The sequence below is a fragment of the Anarhichas minor genome, unplaced genomic scaffold (assembly GCF_050575085.1).
Source record: "Anarhichas minor isolate MPS153535 unplaced genomic scaffold, ASM5057508v1 ptg000004l, whole genome shotgun sequence".
NCBI classification, from domain to species: Eukaryota; Metazoa; Chordata; class Actinopteri; order Perciformes; family Anarhichadidae; genus Anarhichas; species Anarhichas minor.
Genome location: NW_027466450.1, coordinates 3130230 through 3154895, shown reverse-complemented (window position 1 = coordinate 3154895; position 24666 = coordinate 3130230). Strand labels below are relative to the sequence as shown.

The 24666-nt window shown below is 43.2% G+C and overlaps 1 protein-coding gene across 1 annotated transcript in view; it reads left to right on the top strand.

The window, feature by feature from the left end:
* The first annotated feature begins 4683 nt into the window (after positions 1-4683).
* il1rapl1a (interleukin 1 receptor accessory protein-like 1a) overlaps positions 4684-24666 on the top strand; it is a 126869-nt gene continuing 106886 nt past the window's right edge. Inside the window, exon 1 of the mRNA XM_076102986.1 lies at positions 4684-4765. Coding sequence (XP_075959101.1) covers positions 4684-4765 — 82 coding nt within the window. The remainder of the gene's footprint in view (positions 4766-24666) is intronic.

Sequence of the window (24666 nt, the reverse complement as noted above, 5' to 3'; positions counted from 1 at the left end):
ACACAGATCGTCATTTAAAGCAGTCGTCTTAATTAACGTCATACTTTGTTGGATACCATACCTTTACTTGTCCATTCATATACTATGAAAATGCAGCTTCACATGCAGTGAAATGTAAAAAAAAAAATAGACTATAGCGCTGTGTGTACAAACCCAAGGAAACGGCGATCAGATGTGTTCTTTTCAGATGCACGCTTTTAACTGTCTGCATTTCTTGGTGCTGTCGGGCCACAGAGCCACGTCTAATAAATGCCAGGAAGATGTACTCTACCTAAGACCGCACTGCCGTCAAATTGGATTAAATCCCTAAATCACACGATCAATCATCCACAGCTTGCCGTGCCAAGATGGCGGAGGTTTCCTTCTCCGTCTTAAGATGGAACTGCGAGCTATAGCAACAGCAACAGAGCTGTTTTTTTTAGGTTATCCTTGTAATGTGTGAATGTGTGTGTCCTGTTCAGATATAGAGAGACAAAAAAAAAAAAAAAAAATATGTGAGTAACGCGCACGGCCACAGACATGCACCGCTTGCACACAGCAGAGGAAGTGGGCCAGCAGCAACTAGCGTGAGGTGATAATTGAATTTGGGGAAAAAGATGGGAGGAGATACAGCTATCCTGGGAGATACAGTCCCATAACAATGGCATGAGACAGTAAATTCCTCTGCTCCTTTTGTCAGGGCGAGTCAGCAGGCAGTGCAAGGCCATGCCCCTCATTTTCTGGTGAAAAAGCAGCAGGCAAACGGCATGTGTGCTACTGTGTGTGATGATGTGTGCGTGCTTCATGCATCGCTGAAGCGTGGATATCACGCCATGCCTCTGTGTGTGCCTCCTCAAACACACCTGCTCCTGACGCCTCAGAGAAAACAGCTCGGCCGTATCCAACCGTACGAGCAGCGCCAGAATGTCGTATTGCAATCAGAGGATATATATCTGTGCTACTTCTTACTTGTGTGCAGTGATTTTTTTTTTTAAGAATATGTATTCTCACCAACCTTTCGTGTGTTTGATTTTGCTTTGAGAGGTTTTGGGGCGATGCGTTCAATGAGCAATGGCAGCCAAGCGTTATTGTGTGTTTTTCTCCCATGATGCCCTGGAAACAATAGAGCTCGTATGTTGTATTCAGATACATTCAGACGAGTTTCAGATGAGTCAGTCACACTGGGGGAATTAGAATAAGAGATCTGTCTTGTACAGTTTAAATAAACTCACTAGATCCTTCCTGTTTGCGAGGCTACCTGCATGGCCTTGTGGGGGAAACGAACCTTAGAGGTGACTAGTATGTTATTTAAACGCAGCGTTTGCTCGCTTTGAGCATGACGAAGTGATAGAAGAGCCTTCAAGTGTTGAGTGGTGCAAGTTTTGAAAAAAACACCAAAAAAAAACAGCTCCACTTAGTCACTGCAGTTTTTAATGGCTAAGTCCTTTACAGGAATTCTGTTGCTTTACGGTGTCTACAGACTGATGTTTAATGTGTGTGTACTTTCTCTCACTTCATCAACGAGCAGTCTGCTCTACAGAACCTGCTCTGGGTTCTTGGAAGTTTTTTTTTTTTGTGCAGCAGTTTCAACTTATTTGTGGTGAGAATGCAGGGGGAGTGGAGAAGGAGAGTTGAAGGGAGACAAAGTGCGTTTGCCTGTTTTTGGGAGGTCGCGCGAGGCGCACAATGCCCCTCTGTGTGTGAGGATGGCAGGCCGGTGATGTCATGGCTGGCAGGACCAACAGCCCACTGAGCTTGTGAAGGCGTGACATGATTGGGACACAGAAGAGTGTCGCTGGCATTGTTCTATTGAATCAGGCTGTGACGAGGGGGGGGGGGGGGCAGCAGCTCCCCATCCTGCAGCTAAAGAAACTCAACCTGTCAATCATTCAGTTGGGTTTAGTAAATCAACTTGTATCAGCAGCTTGGAATAAAGTCAGTTTGGTATGATTGGACAGCTTACAGTCCAGAGACAGGAAACACACAATATACAGAGACATGCAACAAAGGTCACTGGTCTGAATCAAAGTTGGGATGTTGCGGTTGTACAGCATGGTGCTCGTCATAACTGGATGCCCCAGTATTTTGATTTAAAATTGTCTAATTGTATGTCTTTTTTTTTTAACAAACTCTTTAAAACACTTCAAACCATAAGGAAAAAACTCAAATTGATTAATTGTTTAAACTTTAAGTAGTTTTTTTTAAGTAGAATAATACTTTAACACTTAAGTGACATGCTATGATTAACAATTTTGACATGCGGGCAATGAGTCAACATATCTCGAATATCTTTTCAGCGAGAGAAAGACAGCGGTAATGCACCAATAAGCTGGATGCCAACCGCCGTAAAAACCATGAAGAAGAAGGGAAAGACCGCAGGCTGGCTGATAATAAAGCATGCGGTCAACAAGTACATTAAGAGGACTGTACTAGGGTTAAGGAGTTTTACAAAGAGCAGGGGGTAACACTGTGCACTCGTGTTTTTCAGTACACAGCAATGGACAACTAAATATCATGCAGACCCAATGGTGATCTCATCTGTTTCTCTTTTTCTTTCTCTCTCTCTTCTGCTTGCGCGTGTGTGATTATGGTCTCCATAAAATAGTTTCTTGACTTTTAAATTCTTTACTCTTATCATCGTGTTTTTTTATAGCCGCAAGTCCCTCCATTGTCCTTGTCATGTTACATTTCCGGGACGGTATTGCAGAAATGGTCATTGGACTTGTTCAAAGAGGAATATCGGGGCCAATCAGATTTAGATCTCTTATCTGAATTGAATTGAAATCTGACCGGCCCTCTTAAGGATTTGGGCCTTTGAGAGTGTTTGTGGTTGGTGATTTGTGTGTGCACTTAGCCATAAACTGACCGCGGGGTTACCGCTGCAGCTACAAACACACAATTAGAACGGACCAGCTTATCGGCAAGTGTTTTTAAAGGCCTTTTAGCCAAACAAAGAGGCGCCAATCCTTCAGCTGTGGCATTTGCCAGAATGTTATTGGCAGAGCGGTGTTTATCGACTGAGCGTTGTTTCCGAGTAGAATGTGACGGAGGAGGAGAGAAAGGCTTCTTTTCAGAGCGGGCCTTGCGAGTGTCGTGTAAACACACACTGAGAGAGGCTCCTTTCATTAGCTATGCTAATCCGGAGTGCACGTGACCTGCCGCAGACTCCAGGGTCCCTCCTGGCTCTGGCTCTCTGTGCCGTTAGTTTCTGTCTCCAAAGGCCATGGCCCTCGTCATGTCCTTTCTGGTTCAACGGTTTGATTTGCTGTCTGTTGTGTTCTCCTTTTCCTATAGTGACGGAAACACCGATCTGGCTTTTGGTGAATCTGCTCTTCTCCTCCAATCACTTTATTCTGTTTGGCTGTCTGGTGCCTCTGACACATACGACTACCCAGACTGGCAGCTGTAGTAGATTGGGGGCTCTGTTAACGCCACCACTGTCACCTTTTTGCTTCTCTGCTGCCGTCCATGTTTGAAATGAAACAAGGCAATGGGTCTCTACCCAACCTTCAGGAATAGTTCTGCATTTTGAATGATATGCTTATTTGCCTTCTTGCCAAACGGTAGTTGAGAAGATAACACGCGTATTAGCATCGTGAATATGAACCTATTGACCGCAACTAGCTAACTTAGCTGTAGCACAAAGACTGGAAACGGGGAAACGGCTCGCCTGGCTCTGTCAAAATGTAACCAAGAAATAGTTGTTAATTATTGAGCTTAGACATGCTGGTAGGCAGATTTTTCTACGTTAGTGCAGAGCAAGGCTAGCTGTTTCCATCGTTTTCTGTCTTAATGCTAAGCTAAGCTAAACAGCTGCTTACTGCAGCGTCAACAAAGTGACGTGAGAGCGGTATCAATCTTGTATCAATCATATTTCCCAAAATGTTAAACTGTTCCTTGTCTAACATTATAGACTTTCAGTAATTTCACTTGCTAACGTCTTCATGTGTGTTTTGTTTCGTCTCTAAGGCTTTTATTGCAGTTGATTTTGAAGGGTATTGCCATCGGCTAGCTCTCTAGGCTAATAAAATGTTACTTTGATGAGTGTATTCTTTTTTTTTGAATTCACATCAAATTGATACAGCAGCAACGGCTCTATTTCACGAGCCGGCTATTAGAAGGTAATTACTACATGTTAGATTATGTCATTTACTGAGAGAAGATGAGGAGTGGAGAAGGAGTCACCTCCATCAATTAATATGATGTATGAGTCGATAAGGGATATGGGTGGGATATGTGCCGCATCTCCGCGAGTCACAAGGTGATAATTTGAAATTCCCTTCAAGGTCTCCCCTGTTTTTAATGAAGCTGGCTACTTAAAGTGGTGTTTCTTACACATGTAATTATTTCTTTATTGATTCGTCAGCATCTTAGGGAATGGTTTCTCGTGAAATATATCCCCGTCATGATAACAGGTCTCAATTGCGATCATGAGAGGAAATCATTACAAGAAAGATACCCTAGGGGTATTGTGCAAAGTGTTATGTTGATGTGAGTGTCCAAGTGTGTTTGCCTATATTGTTTGGGCAGAACATCGCTCCACACTTACACTTACTCTTGTCTAGAAGGCAACAAGGAGGTGCTTGATCTCCTGTACAAGTGGTGACTGACCACTCTCTTTCTCTTTTTCTCCCTCTCCTGCCATCCCTCCTTCGCCCTGCCCATGTCTCCTCTCCTTCAGGCTGTGAGGACAGGGGCGGGAAGATGAGACCTCCCAGCCCTCTGCTGATCCTGCTGTACTTCACGCTGTCCAAGAGTGTAAAGGTCGTCTCTAAGAGAGGCTCAGGTATTTAACCCACCTCCTTTCTTGTACGTCTGAAGCCTGCGCATGCACCCTCTGTATGTTAATATGTTTCAATGGCTGTTTTTTGTTTTTTTTATGTACGTGTGTGAGTGTGTTTCAGTGTTGTGTCTGCATTTCATGGTAACCATCAATGGCTGGCGCCGCCATTGATTTAATTCGGAGGCTTCTGGAAAATTTCACAGACATAAGTGAATCATTTTTTTTGTACGGCTCTTTTATGAACTTCTGTCTACACTAAATTCAAAGTCTAGACCTTAAATCACAATGACTGTCACTGTTGGATTGTGTTTAGCTGGTGAACAAACTTTAATTGTTGTTTATTGCTGTCGTTGTGCCGCACGGCACACTAAACAGCGTAATTCTACTATAAAATACTGATGTCTCGCTGCCGTGTGTGTCTGTGTCTGTGTTGCATGCTTTAAAAAGATGAACAATTCAGATGAGCAATTGCCAAGTACGATGCCCTTCCCATTTCTGTGTGAGAACGACTCGCACAAGAAAACGGGAGCACTGTTGAGCAATTTAGATATAAGTGTGACTTTGCCTGCGCTTTAGTTGAAGAGCATTTGAATTAATGAAACCATATTCACTGTACTTCTGAGAATTAGCTCGGCCTACCACAATCTAGAGAGATTGACAGCTACCAAATGATCCAATTGCTCAGTGACTAGGTCACCAAGGGTTACTGCGAAACTCATTTTGGCTCTAAATGCCAGCAAATTGAGCATCAATTGTGAACAAATGCAAAGGTCAAAAGAGAAAATGGGGAGCAAAAAAGATTGAACGTACAAGCTTTTCATGACAGGAATACATATAGGGATTCAGGTAGTCCATTACAACACTGTGAAGACAAGCTGCCATTACAGAGAGAAAGTAGGCCTTGTGCGTAACAGTGTATAATGCACTTCTCTGGCACTCGGTATTCACATAATAGTTTAATACTAGTAAAAAATGTCACTCTGCAGGTAAAATCATGTAAGACAATACGAAAACCAATTGGTTGCATTCAGGAAAGTGCATGTGTGTGTGTGTGTGTGTGTGTGTTTGTACTGCAGACATGACTGGGCATGTTCGAAGATTTAAGGACTGACCTTTAGATTAAGGTTTTATATTGAAGGAAGCACACCCACAGACACGGGTACAAAGAGCAGAAGGGCAACTTATCAATAAATAATGTGCTTCAACCCGCAAAGGAGATGCTCAGTGACACAGAATACAGACACGCTTACAGACACCCATATACTGTGGCGGATTTGCAGTGGCTGGTTGGCTGTAGCTGTACTGTGGCGAAAGCACTGTGGCAGGATTGTACATCCTTTCGCTCGAGGAAGACTTACTGACGGTGGAAAAAGCTCTCCAAACGAAGTTAGCTTGGTCACTCACAAAAGGTACAATAAATTCATAAAGAATGTCTCGTAACTGTCTGCAGAGCATGCTTCTTTTGTGGAGCAGTATATAGTCTGGCATGGGAGATGAAATAGAACTGGATCGTGCAACATCGCTAACAAGCTACGATAGCCTCCTCCATTTCGGACTGTTCGGCTCTCTGTTGCCTCAAAGATCAGCGCAGTCAAGATGGCTTGCTATTGGTCGACGTGACAAAAGTTCACCTAAGTTTAAGTTTAATTATTAACCTTCAGCTGCCAGTAAAAGTCTGAATATGCAGACCCGAATGCTTGTATGTAAATCTATGTTCAAAAAATGTACCAAGTGTCTGAACATTTAAAGTTGTAAGTTATTCTTTAAAAGACTATGCAGAGACACCTGGTCACCGTAGCTAATCGTTCAAGACAGTAATCATACCTGTGATTATCTAAATTAAAAGGTAAGACACAAGGCTAAGCTCATGTCAGTTAAATCAGCATATTAGTCTGATCAGGCCCTTTGAGACTGCTTAAAAAGATCAATGAAATATAATTGATTCAGCAATTTTGTCTTGAGAAAATCTTTGGCACTTTTATCATCCAACTAAGCCACAGTATATAATGGCTGCGCTAGTTTAACTTTAACAACAAGCTTACTCTCTTACAGAACACAATGACAAAATAAGGGAATTTAACTTGATATCTGTTCAACTATTGATCGGTCCTTAATAAGTAATTGACTGCTTACGTGCATGTGTGAGTACCTGTGTGGTTGTGCGCTTTGGTCCGTGGGGGACAGGACAGCCCATCAGATCCCTCAAGTGGGTCCTCTGGGACCTTCGGTCAAACATCGATAGCAGTAAAGTCAATACTACAAAGGTGAAACAGTGTCACGGGGCAGTTTGGGTATTTAATGACACTTTGAAAGGCTTCTCTGTCTGCCAGAAAGATTATAAATGGAGCCATGTGGAAAAATCAGGCATGCTCACATTAAACTTGTAATCTGGGACATGGACACTGTCTCACTCACTCACACACACACACACACACACACGCACACACACACACACACTTTACACACTGCATTGTTTCTTTTGAATCTTTGTTTGGTAACCCCCGGAACCCCAAGCAGTTTTGGGGCATTTTTTTTTGCATCCGCCACATTATAATAAATGTCTTTTGACATCTGCTCCTTTTTAAATGCACAAGAAAATACCACAGCCTTTTGTCAGTGCTGACATCGCAAGTGTTGTGATTTCAGTATCTTATTTTGTACTTTATTAAATTGTGTTGCCTTAAGACGTATCAAATTAATTTGTCTGCCTTACTCTATCGCTCTCCCCATACTAGTCTCAGACAAATTGAACGGGATGACGGTTTGGGTGTCTGCGTTAAAGATGAAATGTGGTAGTAAAGGAGATTAATTGGCTGATAAAGCCCCTGGCGGGTGATTGTTTTCTGGTTCAAAGGTTTGGGATATTTGTCTTCATGTGCTGGGGATGAAAGAGATGGAGCAGCTGGACTCTGATGGCTGCTATTAAATTACCTCGCAGTGACCACCTCTGGCTTCTTACTTGCACCTCGGTCAAATTCATTCATAGTTATTGTTATTGTTATTGTTGAGTCCAAACCGAACATTTTTTTAGCACAACTCTGAAAGGAAAAGAAAGTTAGAGACAAAGAAAGATACTTTTATTTGGATTACTGTTCTGTGTTCAGTGTTTGTTGGACATTTGGTATCAGATGGGAATACTCTTATTGTTTCTGTAGGATTGGAGGAAGAGTATGGAATTTGGCTCCACAACCTTGAATAGCTATGGTTGAGAATCAGCTCTGAGACCTTGATTAGCCCTCAAGAGACAGTGGATAAAGCAGATGTTCAATTGATTTCCCCCCCCACAATATCCGGAAGGGATTCCCAGATTTTATAGCACTCCAAAATCCTACAACTATTCAATGTGGGGTCTGCTTGTGTCCGTATTACTTGGACTAATGAGTTTCCCAAAGGTGTGGAGGCTGCATGTGTCTCTGATTCCATCATTCTTTGCTCCACGCTTTGCACTGCTCATGGTTTTAATGAACACTCGGGCTCTGCAGAATCGGATATCAATTGGGGTAGATTGCTGTTTTTTGGTTTGTTATATTTGTGGCGTGAGTGCACACACACACACACACACACACACACGTCTGTGGATGTTTGAGCTGTTAATATACAGGTCGTATTTGACCCACATCTTGGAGTGTGTATGCTCTGCTGCTGCAAATGAGGGTGTTTACCCCAGGCATTCTGCTCAGCATGTCTCCTCACCTCGATGTGATTGTGCAGTGGGCTGACCAAGGCCGTGCTGACACTGCGTGAGATTCACTCGCAGGGACTCTGAGCAGCTGTCAGGGTCCTCCAATCGTCTCCTTCTCGGTCCGACCCGGAGCCGACACCAGTCAGACCTGAGCGAGCCTGTTCCAGCCTCTTTGCTGGAGATTAGCCCATAAAGACCCAGACTTTAATCAGACAGGACAGTGACTCTTTAACTGGGATCTCTGTCTGCTCGCAAACCCAATTACCAGTTTGTAGCAGGCTGAGAGCCACTCTGAAGAATGTAAAATGTGGGTAAGAACAATGCACAAAACCTGGTGGTCTGCACAGAGCAATGCCATGCATTGTCAAACGTGGTTAAGAGAAAGAGAATGGAGGGATCAGGAAGAAAAGGTACAGAAAGAAGGTTTTTAAAAGTTCTTCTTAAAGGACAAAGGGATTAGCTGAAGGCAAAATGGTTCTATGAATCAGTCTTTTATCAAGTAAAACTCTCTGCTTATTTGACAGTGACTTTTTTCCCCTCGTTCAGATTTCAGAGTCAGACGAATGGTTTCCATTTTTGTGGCTGCTGTAACACAAAGTGAAAGATTTGAAGTCAAATGTTTGGCCTGCGGTAACTTCACACAGGCATCTCTCATTTTAAGCGAGGTCGTCAATTGATTGAAAAACAAATAATGGATTATTTTAAAAAGTTCAACATATTGTGAAGGTACACGGGATAAGGAAAACATGCACAATGAGGGGAAATGAACTCTACACAACACGCTGGGAAACGAGACAGTGGGATATCCCTACCAATTGATGTGACATTGCCGGTGGGTGGGCTTACAGAGAAAACAATGGGTGCGTGGGTTCTGACACAACATACGTTGCCGGTGTGTTTTGACAATTTAGATGTTCTCACCAGCGAAGGAATATAACTTTTACAGCAAGACCACCTCATCACCCGCTATCTATCCTAAATAAATATAAATAAAGATACAAAATGAGTTAGTATCTTTAAGCTGTGTGTCTATATATTATATATTCAACTCATTCCTCTGTGGATCCTCTCAAAGACCTGCTGACACTGCTCTGTCCACTGGACTGAATCAGAGTTTCAGCAGAAATCAGTCAAGAAATGTGGAAGTTAGGGATGTAGCGGCAGCAGTCGTCAGTCAACCGAATAAACCACAGATTTTGGCCTTGGACAGACAACATTCCCCTCAGTCTTCTCAAACACACCTGATGTCATCCTAAGCAATATTCAACCCAACGCCACACGTTTTGAGGTTGATTCCTTACTGTCGTAAGGACAGAGGCCACCCTGACATGACATCCATAGAGGGCACAACAATGGGAAAAATCTGGACAGGTTCTGAAAAGCGTCTACTTGGATCAGAAAAACCTGAAAGGAAGCGTGCCTAGTTGGACTGAGCTTTGTGGGATGAAGGACATTCTTGGAGACAACAGAAGAATGACAAAAACAACACGAGTGCAGCCTGATCGATCCACATTTTCATCAACCCGATGCATCAAAATAGGATTCCCCTTTTATTCCCCTGAAATCTGTCTCATTGGACTGTGATGTGTCACGACAACGAGGCTGTGGAACTGACACTATTTCAGTAAGAGCATATAATTCTGCCGTGATGGCGTTGTGCCCAGGGAGGTGACATGGCTTTCTGCACACGACCACACCAAAGATTGCTGTATGATGTATGAGCTTGTCGGGTCTGGGTTGACGGTAACCAGGTAAAAGACAGGGTACTTATTGAGCTGTTCTGTAAACTTTCCGCTGACTCACTGCACATATGGATGGCATGAGATGATTCCAATTATATAGCTTTTTGAGACACATATCGTACATATAAATGTCTCTTCATTCCCATTGTGTGACCTTTGTTGTTTGTCGGTCTTTGCGCACCATTTCATTGTCAAAGTACTACGTGACCAAGAAAGCCAACTGCCACTTGTTGTAATTTTAGGCTGAAAGAAAGGAGCGTTCTACGTCCGTTTGGATCAGCAAATGTCAGAATCAGTCACACCCAGCTCACCAACTAAATCCAAGTACACTTAGGAGAGATTTTGAACGGAGGTATTCCATCCACATTTCTGACACCTCACCTCTGAATGGTTTAAGATTTGAGCAGCGATGCAGTAGTGTGTTTTACATACCCTTGGTTAAATCCGTGGGGATATGGCGAGCAAAAGAAATTCCAATGGCTCACCATGCACAGAGGGTGAGCACTGTGCTGGGACTACCTGCCCATCAATCAGTTTCACCTTGGTCAAAGGTTGAGTGTAGTGTTTCACAATGAGAATGGTCCACAGACGCCCAGTGTGTGTTGCCTTTTCCCCCAGGCTCACTGCCAGGAGGTAAACGGACAATAGCCCTGATTATGAATTGCTCACAGCTGCGACTCTGCGCCATCACAGCCTCGGCTGTCCTATACAGAGACAAGGAAAAATAAAACGCCACATGAACACTTTGTCCATTTATGCACTCCAAATGTCATGAGAGAATACACATCACTAAACACATCCAAGGCCTGCTGACCGGTCTGTTAGCTGGCATAATGGCTCTTAAACACAGCCTGCAGGGATGAGTGAACATGCTGCAGTGGAAAACAACACACTGCACTGGACTCAAAGACAAGAATGGGAGCTTCGCCATGTCTTGCACTTAACCCAGTAGAAGCACTGCTTTACAGTACATATGTAGAGTGCTTGAATTGATTCAACTGCCTTTAATGGGATTATTGACTCCACTTTAAAGGTACAATGTAAGAGAAAGGATAGCCTCTCGGCAGGAAATACACAACATTGGACACTGAATTCGATTGTCATGTCTGTTAATACAAGGACTAATCCTGGACACAACTATATGCCAAAATGAAATCTAATTGAATGCTTTTTAAGGTCTGTTTCTGTGCTGTTGAGAAAGTTTCAATACCACCTGCCCGTTTTCTTTCATGGTCAGTTGAAAAAATAAATCTTAAACTCACCCGCAACATATGCAAATTAGCCTCTAATTCATATGCTAAAAACTATAAATTGAGCCTTTTAAAGAGTGTAATTGTAAAAACAGATAAGACTCCGAGCGGCACGGAGTGGTACCAGCTGTGACTGCGGGCCTAAAGTAGCGTAGGAGTGTCCCAAAAGCCACTGCAGTCAGCTCGCTGTCTACATACTCTGATATGACAGGGCATCGCTATGATCCCAGCAGGATATGTCAGGAATGTGTGTGCGTGAGATTGTATTCGTCTGAAAGTTTCTCCGTGCGTGACTCGTGCTATCCCAACCTTGGCCTCTTGCTGTTTCTCTGAGCGGGGATAAAAACTGATACAGCCAATATTCTAGATGACTCTGCAAAGTCCCGCTCCAAATCCCTGATAAGAGCCCATCATGGATAACTGTAAATCTGACATGGCCCCAAGGCAGTGTGGGGGATGAAGTCCATTGAGCTGACGCCTGAATAACGCTGCGATAAGTGCGGCGACAGGAACACAAAATCCAGTCAGTTAATTTATTTGTCAAGGCGCTCTCCTTTCGTTGCACAAATCATACTGGTGCAATTTCTCTGACACTTAAAAAACTGAAATGTGCCTGTCTATACGTTTTCTCTGCCAAGCAGATGGGCGAAAGGACCCACACAAATAAGATGCAGCGAGACCTTGTCTATGCCTGTCATGCCTGTCTCAAACAGGAAAAGAGTCCAACAGTATATTGACAGATAAACTGTCCACATTGACATCTGTGCACACTCATATATGACTGCAGCCGGTCTCAAGTTAAAACGATCGATCGCCTCGAACCTTCAACTTGACACGTCTGAAATGATGCAACACATTCAAGAGTAGTTTCTGGCTCTGCCTTTTCTCTCCTTTTTCATCATCATGCATGCATTTGATGCTCATTAACAATGCCGGGAATGTCCTTGTGCCTGTTTTTTTTTTTTTGTAAGCCACGACGCAGGAATATTTAACTAAGGACGCATTGATGATAAGTGGAGAACATGGCCGGCTGTATCAACCCACAAGACATCAATATACAAACAAGCCGACTATAAACACGTGTGTTTGCTATCCTGCTGTTTTTGCCCCTTCGGAAATGCGCACATTCACTTTTCATAAGCATACATGCATGTAACAAGCACATAAGAGATAAACAAACCACAGGATGTGTTGCATACACCGGACAATTTTGTTCATTCTCTCCCGCTGGCTCACAACACACACAAATGCGGTACGGAGGCTATCGTGGCTGGTCAATACCTCTCTCTCTAAATGATGAGGAATGGCCCGCGCTGCAGTAGCACTGTGCCGGGAGATTGATCACATGCAGACTGCTGGAGATTAAATGGCTTTCTTGTGGAGAGCCAGACTGCCCCTGGATGGTGCATTGTGTATAGATGGGAAGCCTGTTCTCTTTGCTCGGCTCACAACAGCTGCACAGCCTGAGGATAGACCAGCTCGTGCAGGCAATCAAGCTGCAATGCTTTGGGTTTTATAGGAAGGTGGAGGCTTGTATTTTACTGCGTCATTACTTCGCTCACCGAAGTAATGAGCAAGGAAGTTGTTGATTGTATCTATCGACGACTGGAATTATTGTATTATTGGTTTGTGCATCTGTTGAAAAGCCAGCAGTATCTGGTAGTGTGAAGGCAAGAGTACAAAACGATACGGAGGATGTCTTGATGTTTGCAGGGATGCACGCTAAGAGCAAGACTTGTGTCAAGCACCAGGTAGAAGGTTACACTTGAGAAAACCACGTGGTCTTCAAATCCCCCTCTTTCCATTTAAAGACCATCATAGCCATCATAGGATGTGACTCCCTCTGGTTGATGTATGCTCAGTATTACAATCATGTGTGATGGGTGTGGTGTGTGTGTGTGGAGGAAGGTAGGCCATATATACCAAAGTGAACAGATGATTTGGAAGAGGAGTGGTTTGATGTGAGGTGTGCTGGTCTCCGCTGATAATGAAGCAATTATGCTGGGGAATCATTCATGTTTGTGGCACAAGTAAAATATATTGTAAAATTCAGCACAGCATATGCACACTGTGTGTGTGTGTGTGTGTATGTGTGCGTGAGTGTGGGTGTGTGTGGGTGTTTAATTGAGTGGGTTTATATATATACTACAGAAATAGATTGCCAGTTAATTAATTGTTGGTAAATGAGGAGAAGTGTCACGAGATGCTTTTATAGACATCAAGGCAATTTAGTCCACATTAAATGGCTGTGATTTAGTGGAGGAGTGTGTGCTCTGTGTCTGAGTGTCTTGTGATATCTCATTTCTCTTGAGTGTTGTATGTTGGCTCATTGATCAGTATGAATATGCAATTGCTGTGCTGATCTTTTTTTTTTTTTGATTATTCAGAGTATTTACTTGAGTTAAAGTAGAAATACTATAGTATAAAAGCGCATCCTGGCCGTATTATCAGCAGAATCTATACTTAGAGGGCCAGTGTGTAGGGTTTGGCAGCATCTACTGTAGTGCTGAGGTTGCAGATTGTAAACAACTGAAAATTCTCCCGTGTGGCAAGAGTGTAGGAGAACATGTGGTGGCCAACACAAAAAAGTGAATGGCCCTATTTAGAGCCAGTGTCAAGTTTGTCCGTTCTGGGCTTCTGTAGAAACTTGGTGGAGGAACCTAGCGGAGTCTGTCAAGAGGACCCGCTCCATTTGTAGATATAAATAGCTTGTTCTAAGGTAACAATAATAACATTCTTATTTTCAGTTGATTATACAACAAAGAAAACATACTTATTAATATTATATTCCATTTCTGCCGAGCCCACTAAATGTTACGCACAAGCCCTTTAAAATATAAAGTAAAAGTAGCCATCATGCAGAATGGCCCCTGTCATTGTTTATTTATTATATATTATATTACAGTATCTCCCCCAAAAAATGCAGTGGAGTAGAAGTCTAAATTTAGCTTAAATTGTAAATACAATTAGCACAAGTTCCTCTGGATTGTACCGTACTTGAGAGGGAATGCTTTAAGTCATATGCCATCACAACATTGAGTATGTGTACTTATTAACATAACTGAGGTATTGTTTGTCGGCACTTGGCATATGGAGGTGTGTTTGATTGTTTGTTTGACAGTGATGACATCGGATGCCTTTTGGAAAACCCAGGATACACCGCAGGCAGGGGAACTACAAAGACCAGCATTCTAGAATCCCCTTCAGCCCCTTTAAACTACAATTACCCACAATCCTCTGCCATCTTCTTCTGTCAAAGTGTTATGCACTCAGTCGCTGTTGTCAGCACAGAGCTACAAGCGTTACACACAGGAACAAACACTCACACACGCATCCCCAGTGTTTGTGTGTGTGTGTGTGTGTGTGTGTGTGTGTGTGTCTATCTACCATCTCCATTCGGCAAAAAACATAGAAAAAAGTGAGCTCCATGCTGCGAATGTGGGGGAGGAATCTGAGTACGTCTCCAAATGCTAATGAGAGGAGCCTGCTCCAGCAGACTGCTTTGTCTTTCTGTGTATTCATCTGAGCATGTTTGTGCGTGTATGTGTGTTAGCTCTTTCTTTATTTATTTTTTTTTTTGCAAAAGGTATAGGGCAAAATCCAAGCACAGTTATTTTTACATATCATTAGTAGCCCAGTGCAGCCCCATCACCCTGACAACTACATCCTTTTCTCTCCCTCCTGCTTATCACCATAACAACTAATCTACCGTAAATAGTGCCGTCTCCCTGTCTGCCTCCGTCTCTTTCTTTCTCGCTTTCTCTCCATCACCCTTTATTCCGTTCGATCTTTTCTGCGTTTCCTCGGCCTCCTTTCCACTCCCCTCGTTGCCACAGCACCTCCCTCGTCCTTCGCCGCCGCCGTGCCTCCACTCGTGTCTGGTTTGTTTCTGCTCCGGGTTCATTTCTCTGTGCCACTGCAGATGTGGGTGGTTCTGGTGACTGCACAATAACCTTTCTCCTGCTTCACGTTGTCAAGTGCCTGAGCTCGGATGGCGATCAATAAAAACAGGCAGCTGTAAGAAGTTATCCAGCAAACTCCCCGATCCGTTATGGATTTTGTACTTTTTTCAAATCAGAAGAGCAGTTTAAGCATACTTCTTTGCACATACATATGGATTCAGACTCTTACTGTTTGAGACTTATATCTGATTTGGTGGAGGTGTGCCTTGAGCAGATTAGGTCTTCCCCATGCCTTTGTGCTTGACCTAAATGTGTTATTGACGGTGAGCCTGGCCTGACAACTTGATTGGCCTACGACGCTCCAGGATTAACTTGCCAGCCTGGCAGGCTTTTATAATCAAAGATCAAGCCAATGGTCTGTTTCGCTGAGTAGCTCTGGGATTGACTTAACAGCCTGATGTGCTAATGCAGAGTTATCCCAAGGTTGAGCCACCATAGGAAGGACACACATGCTGTTTTGCAGTCGATGTAGATTCGCAATCTTTACAGAGGCACAGGACATTTATAAAGGTGACAGCAAACACTTATCTTTGGCGGGAAAGTATTGCTGAAACAAAAGCTAGGAAAAGGAAAACCTCTCTTTCGGTTTCATTCATTTTGCATTTTAATTATTCTCTCCGCCGCGATTGTTTCCCTCCGCCTGCCTTTTAATCACTGTTGGAAATCACTAATTATCCTGGTTTATTCTGTGTCCCTCCCCCTCTCATTTCCCTGACTCAATCTTTTCATCAGCAGCATATGAGAGGTCACCTTTGTGCACCTCTGCCCTCGTTTCCTGTGTTGTTCTTTCTTCACATACTCCGTCTTTCTCTCCTTTCCTCTTTCCTTTCACTTTCTCTGCAAAGCCTCAAGGGAAGCCCTCCTGGATCCCTTCTTACATAACCGCCCCCCCCTTCCTCACTCCCAACGCGAGTGTTGGAGGCAGAGGGACTATTGATAACATCAATGCTCACGTAATATTAGGTTTATCCCGCTAATGGACAGCCACTTCAGAGTGAGGCTGAAACAAAAAAGCCTGATTAACATCTCCTCCGTTTCTCAGCACGGGATTGTTCCCTGAAGATTGACTGGCAACCACAGGAAAGCCCTGAAGACACAAACAAGAGAGAGAGACAGACACATGAATGGTGTTTGCGGCAAACCGCTTGAAATGCCGCTTGATAGGGTATTCTCTCAGGCTTTATCGGGAGGCAGCTCTTACCACACATCTTGAATCCCTATAATGTCCGTTCTCTAGCTGGTTCCCATGCACACGCTTCAGTGGCTTGCTGTATATGATGCTGTAGCCTGTGACGTTGGGACTCTTTTGAAGCTAAAAATGTCTACGCTCTTCCTCTTCGTCTCTCTCTCTCTCTGCCTTCATTAAGAGGTTGTCTTAAGCTACCCGGCTTAACGCTATTTACATTTTCATTATTCTAACGTTACCGGGAAGAAATGGCATGAAATGCAGCAGTGTTCAGGACATTAGACAAGCTTCATTCTCACAGCAAATGGATTTACATAAATAAGGAGGTTGAGACATGGAAGCGGAGAGAAAGAAGCGGCGAAGAAGAGAGGAGACGAGGCAACAAAAGAGGAGGGGAATGAGAGAACCTCTAGGATAGATCAAGAGGACAAGTTGCGATGCAGAGGCAGCAGGGGCGAGAGAGGGAGAGATGCACAGTGAAGTGGTAAATGAGAGGGGGGCTGTGTCGGGTCCTCCAGCTGTATAAAGTGGGCTCCGAGGGACTGACAGAGGTCTTCTGATCCACTGCATGTGATCAATACAGCTCTGGAGTTTCTCATTACTGGAACAGACCTCATTGTGTTTACCATGCATTGAAGCAGTGAGATCAAACTCTGTTCATGTGTATTAGTCAACCCGAGTGTGTTTGCGCATCATAAGGTGTCTTGGTTTTAGCCCTTTTTTCTTGACCCTATGTGATTTGTTCTCTGCTTACATCTTCCGTTAAGACTTTCTACTTACTAACTGTTTCATGTTGTGGATTTACTATATTCGCAGTATTGTAGACTCTTTTGCCAATTTAGTTCTACTTTAGTTCAAATTCATCTTCTCTGGCTTGAGGTAATATTGATTGAATTTGTTTATTTTCTCCAATAATTGTTTGGTTTCTAAAACCGCCGAAAAAGGTGAGAAATGTCTTGCAGTTTCCCACAGCCCGAGGCGATGTCTTTAAATGAGTTATTTTCTCCGGCCGACGGTCGGAAACCTAAGGCTGACCCGGATCCTTCGAGGCTTTGAAGCTTCAACCGAAATCAAATATCCTCAAATATGTGTCACTGAAGCTCGGAAGCTCCAAAAATGGCTCTCAGGACAGCCCTGCTGAAATACTTTCAAACTATTTAATTTACAAGCAAGATAAGAAAAATCTGTGAATCTTTGCATTTGAGGAGCTAGAATCATTATGTTTGGCAAATTTTCTTTTAAAATTACAAGTAATCTATTATCAAAATAGATTCTGATAAGTTTTCCCTTGATTGATTGATAGATTCATAATAGTTTTACATTACTCGATGTTTATGTCTTGACGCTTATTGCTTCTGTGGGTTCACCTTGGGTTGAACGGGGGACTTACTCATTCAGATGTCTCTTTTTGTGAGCACTGTTGCAGCTTAATGTTTGCTCACATTCATGTGTGTTTGCTTTTGTGCAAATATTCATAAATGTGGCAATCAAGCTAATGTTGTGTTTTTGTGTGTGTGTGTGTGTGTGTGTGTGTGTGTGTGTGTGTGTGTGTGTGTGTGTGTGTGTGTCTTTCTGTCCCAAGTCCTAGTGGTTCCTTCAGAATGCTAATGATAGATTAGCCTCAGAGGCTTCCTCAAGCTTCACCAACTTTCCTCTGGGAGTTTCCGCCAATCGTGGAGGACATTTCATCCTTTCTACCCTCTCTGTGCACATTTCCAACCACTTTCACCTCGAGACCCTCTCTTCAAACCAGGAATGAAGGCCGTACAATAACAGAAAAGAGCTCAAGTTTCCCTTTCTTTCTTCCTTCGGCTTCTTTTCATTTGAATTTTCTATTTAAAAACCTTTTGAATCTCTCTCTCTCACACACACTTGTTGGTGTTGTGTGTTGGGTGAACTTGTCACCTGTGAGCTCAGGGCCTTCTCAGCAGTCCAGAGTGAACTTGGAGCCACAGTGGGAGGAAAATGTTCAAAAGAATCACTATCTTTCACATCGGTTGCAGGTTTCCTCAAGGAATGCTCATTTTATCCAGCTGCTCCATACTATAAGGTCTCCTTGTAATATATGCTTTATAGTGACTGGACAAACCGTCGTTATTTTTCTCAGCCAGGAGAATCAGGCGATCGTTCATGTGTGTCCGTGAGTGAGTGAGTCTGCAACTCTGCGTCTGTCCGCGGGCTAATCTCGCATTCTGCCGCAGTGAACTGCGTAATATTTCAGATGGCATGTTATGGCTGCATGCTCTAGCACCTCTCGTGGTTGCAGTGACTCACACTTTCTCAAAAACACCTTTTGTTGCCGGTTTTATTCTGCCACTGACTACCTGCCTCCTCATTACTTTGGGCACTAACCCTGCGTTTGCATTCGTATTATGGAATGGAAAAAAGACTTGAAGCCCAAATACACTCTCCAGCTGAGACGTTCTCTTTCACAGGGCCGTAGACTAATATGAGAGTGTATCTTTTCACTGTGCGAGTGAAAAACATATCTGATGCACTTGCTGCCGAGACAGGGGGTTAGACAATTTTTGGTTGGTCAATCAAACACTACAGCAGTGGTCATTGCAGACACGCCTGGCAGAGATCTGCTCTCTACTGAGTGCACCTTTTCTAGTTGTAATATTGACAAGATGTAATTTTTCCATGAATAAGACAAATCTATGGCCGCAACATTTCCCAAGTATGTCGTCTGATTGTCCAAAGGACGGGCATTTTACCTTTTTGTGTCCACTTTTTAGATATCTCTGGAGTGGGTGAGTTAATTATGAGGAAAACATACGACTATAACTCAAGGGCTTCCACCGTAATAGACACATCACCTCGTCTAATGAAAGGTAAACAGCGAGAACACACAGTCGGGAGGCGAAACCAACTGTGTGCACAAGAGCTGAGTACACAGGCTTTGCATCCACTCTCCAAACTTTGCTCTGTTTGAGTATGGGGGGGGTCAAAGGTCTCCCTCTTTACACACTGGAAGATTGAGATGAGAGTTTGTGTGCTCATGCGAGGTCGGCGGTCTCTTCTCTCGGGCGAGTTTTGCAATTGGAGATTGCAAGCCTCTGTTTCCTGATTGTGCGACTGATGATATCTGATCATTCTGTTTCAAACTTGAAATTTGATTTGCTCATCCCTGTTTTAGGTTTGGTTTTGTCCCAAAAACACGGCAATCAAATTAACCGAGCAATTCGCTCTGTATCGTAGCTCACTGTGATTCCGAGTTGATCTAGATGTACTCAACTCGTCTATTAACAGGACATTTACCTTATGTGACCATCCATCATATGGCTGAAGCACACACACACACATTTCAAGTTCATCATTATTGTGTATGAAAGAGAGAGAGAGAGAGATAATAGGTGGGAATGTGGAGTGTAATGCTGAAGGTGAAAAGGTGAAGGACACCACCTCTCCCCAAAGGGCCCCCATGTCCCTGCTCATGTATTCAGTCCTCTTCTGTGTCGCCCTCCATCCCCTGCTCTTTCAGGTTCCATCCATCACTAATTGAACCCAGAGGTTTCAGCCGAATTAGTTGAATTATTTTGAAGTAGCTGAATGCCTGCTTCTCGCTAATGGGATGGTGTTTGCGGGCAGATGTTTTATTGAAAAGGAGGAGGTTTTAATTCACTCTAAATTTTTGATAAGTGGTGTTACACTTAGATTATAGGCGAACCGATTTCCCCCCTCTAATGGACGCGAGAGCTGTTGGAACAACTTCACAATAAACACCAAATGCTCCGGAGCTTAAGTACACTCCCTGCTTCCCGTAGAATGGGACATTTCTATTTTAGAAAAATTGTAAGAGACAGTAATGACCATAATTGCCTGCCAAGGCTCGTTCACATCCACAGCTCAATAAGCTATCCGTACTGTTCTTGTCTGCTTCCCTCTAGTGAATACCGACTTTCTCTGGTGCTTTCTGTCTCTCGTTCACTCGGTTTTGTTAGTCTGAACTTCCAAATGTTAACTTAGGATACAGCCACAACTTCCATTTCATCGCAGCGATAAAGCCTGTGCACAATAACCTTCAAGTTTGTTTCCCTGACCTGCCGCCTCCAGCCAGTGTCCTCAGCTCTGTCAGCACGTACACATTCAGTTTCTCTGCCCTCAGTCTCCCTCCTGTCCAGCACATATCTTTTTTTTTCCTGCAGTCCTAACCATATCTCAAGGCCTCCTGCCCTCTCCTGTAATGTCCACTTTAGCATCCAGTCTTCCCACCGCCAGCCCGACCGTCTGTGATCCCCGGTGCATCATTGGCATGACTGAGCAAGGCGCAGCTGTTCCGGAGCCAGGCAGAGCGGGTATGGGCACCGGTCCAGGTTTGCCAGCAGCTGGATTAGCAGTGCAGCCATTAGCATCTGAACTCTGTAATGTGACAATATGACAGGGTTTATGCCATCTGAGGGCGAGTGGCAGGAGCTGACAGTGACAGAGGGGAGAGCGGGGAAAGTGGGGCCAAACTGGGCAGCAGGCAGGTGGGAAGGTATCTGTACTGCAGGATTATTGGACGCTGAGTAGAGAAGAAGGGTGCTAAAAGAGTGAGCGGTCTGAAGTTGCAGAGTGGACAGAAAAATGAGAGATTGGGCTGCGAGACAAAACAAAAGTATGCATTACAGAGAAGAATCCTGAATAAATGAAAGTAAAGCGCACAGAAGTGTTTAGAAATCTGATCTACTGGGATTGTCACACACAACCATCTCTAGGGTTCACATAGATTGGTCCGAAAAAGAGAAAATATCCAGTGAGCGGCAGTTGTGTGGACGAAAATGCCTTGTTGATGTCAGAGGTCAGAGGAGAATGGGCAGAGTGGTTGGAGATGATAGAAAGGCAACAGTAACTCAAATAACCACTCGTTACAACCGAGGTATGCAGAACACCATCTCTGAACGCACAACACGTGGAACCTTGAAGCAGACGGGCTACAGCAGCAGAAGACCACACCGGGGGCCACTCCTGTCAGCTAAGAACAGGAAACCAAGGCTACAATTCACACAGGCTCACCAACACTGGACAATAGAAGATTGGAAACACGTTGCCTGGTCTGATGAGTCTCGACTTCAGCTGCGACTTTCAGATGGTAGGGTCAGAATTTGGCGTAAACAACATGAAAGCATGGATCCATCCTGCCTGTATCAACGGCTGCTGGTGGTGGTGGTGGTGTAATGGTGGGGGGGATATTTTCTTGGCACACTTTGGGCCCCTTAGTACCAATTGAGCATCGTTTAGACGCCACGGCCTTCCTGAGTATTGTTGCTGAGCATGTCCATCCCTTTATGACCACAGTGTACCCATCTCCTGATGGCTACATCCAGCAGGATAATGCACCATGTCACAAAGCTCAAATCATGTCAAATTGGTTTCTTGAACATGACGATGAGTTCACTGTACTCCAATGGCCTCCACAGTCACCACATCTCAATCCAATAGAGCACCTTTGGGATGTAGTGGAACGGGAGATTCGCATCATGGATGTGCAGCCGACAAATCTGCAGCAACTGCGTGACGCTATCACGTCAATATGGACCAAAATCTGTGAGGAATGTTTCAACACCTTGTTGAATCTATGCTGCGAAGAATTAAGGCAGTTCTGAAGGCAAAAGGGGGTCCAACCCGGTACTAGCAAGGTGTACCTAATACAGTGGTGAGTGTTAATAAGTGTGAAACAATACACACATTTAGATTAGAGCTGCAACCAACAATTGCTTCATAAACGATCATAAGCTATTAATATGCCAATTATTATCTCAATTTTGATGTATAATTTAGTGTATATATGTTTTTAATTGTCTTGTTTTGTTAAAATAACGTTCCTAATCACAAAGACACTATGTTTGCTACAGTGATAATACAAGTAGAACGTAGCAAATTCTCATATTTGAGAAGCTGGGACCGTCAAATCTTTTGCAATTCTGCGATTAAAGTGATTATCAAAATAGTTGCAGATCAATCAATCAATTATGATTTATCACTCTAATTCTAATTCAATGGGTTTTACATTTTTTTTTATTTTGAGCTCATGGTATTATATAATTATAGTGGTCTAATGCGATATTTAGTTTACACATTTTAGCTAGAAAGAGCTGAACGTACAATAGCAACAATCTCTATGGCTTCAAGAAACAAGTTGTTTTAAGTATAAAAAGATGCACACATCATCCTGGCCTCTCTTATCTTGTCTTCTGAAGACCAGCTGCCGTTGTATATACTGTATATATGTGTGTATAATATTCCCACCCTTGGAGGTAACCCAGGCCAGACAAGATATGTTATCCCACCAGCGTGTTCTGGGTCTTGGACGTGCGCTGAAAACCTCTAAAGGGAGGCGTCCAGGAACCACCTCAGCTGACCCCTTTTTGACGTGAAGGAGCAGCGGCTCGACTCCAAGCTGCCTCCAGATGTCTGAGCCCCTCACCCTATCTATATTTATCCATATCTATACCATCTATATTTATGATGTGACCTGTCAGAATGGTTTTTATTGCTTTTCTTGCATAAAGCTGACAGGGGGATTTTACCTTCGCGTCATGTGTTTTGTAACAGGGAAAGTGAAATTGTGCCATACTGTCATTTGGCTTCCTGGGAAGTCTGTCTCTCGGTGCTGCAATCTGATAAAAGTACATTTTGACTCGATAGCCTCAGTTTACTCACTTATTTCGTTGTAGCCCGCAGTAGGAAAGAGAGTCTGGACAGAGAGCTTTGATGTTGTTCCTGAGATCTGGAGCAATTCTTCTGAGAATTAAATCCCCAAAGTCTTCTACCTCTACTTGGACCCTTTCTCCATTAGCTCCTCTTTTGTCCATATTTTTGCAGAATATGTTCTTCTTGGAGGGGCTTTCAGATGGAACAACTACATCTATCGTCACAGCCATATTGTGTTCTTGGTCTCTTAGCAGTTGGTTTGATAGTACTTATTTATCGATCTTGATCTTCATTCTTGTCATTCTCAAACACAAACTTTGTTGTCTGACGTTGGACCTGGTGGGGTCCGGTCCAGATCTACACATTGGGGTACAAGCTTGCCGTTGTTCGCCTCTTTCAGCCGTCAGTCTCCTCCCCTTTTCGCTATCTATTTTGCAAGGGCACCGTCACTGCTGTCTGGGCTTAGCGACGATTGTTATTGGTTTAAAGAGAAATACAATCAAGCCGGAGTGTTTTCCCTCCTACCAAAATATTAATTTGTATAGCAGGACCTTTCTTTAACGCTGACACAGCGCTCTGTGGAGATAGTTCTGACTACGGGGTGTAACCCATCCTTGATGCAGGTGTGCTTATATATGATCCCTTCAATGTGACTGGTTTGTTTTATCCATTCATCTTTGCTCAGCAAGAGCAAAGATCTCTCTTATCAAGCCTTTGTGTATTTAGCATCTGTCATACAAGAAATGCATCTTAAAAAGGTTCAGGAGGAAAGTGCTTAGAGTGATTACGGGTGAAGACATTATGACTAAATGCAAACAATTCCAAAGCGTAATATTTAGTAAAACACGGCGATACATATAAAGCACAAATAAAAGTTGGAAATCAATATTTTATTATTATTATTTTATGTAAACAAATTTTACATAAATAATAAATGTATAATAATAAAATAATAAAATATTTATAATGTTCTCACAAAAGAAAAAACACCATGTTATAGCACCATGAGAGCTTTTTATGATTCAGCAAAGAGCAATCTGCTTTCCAAAGAAAAAAAAACTTTGCTGTAACGTGGTCTGATTTATTATGCAAATGTTTAATCTTAAAATAAAAGTCTCCTGGCAGGCTGTAATAAGGAGTATACATACTAAAAGCTGCCACGCACATTTTTGTCTTTGAGCTGGCATGATTAAAAGGTCAAGTTAGACATACTGTCTACTGAAGGTATGCTAAAAGTGAGTAATGTGCATATATTGACTATGCAAATGGTAAAATCAAGGTTACTATTTACTTTCATGATAGCAGGAGAGAGAGAGAGGGAGCCAGGGTGAGAAGTGTGCCTTGCACGCAGAACTGTGCAGCACACATCTACAGGTGAGATTATCACCTCAATATTGTTCGGATGTGTAAATGACTTGTTGTTTTTGGAAGTTTAAGATTTATACT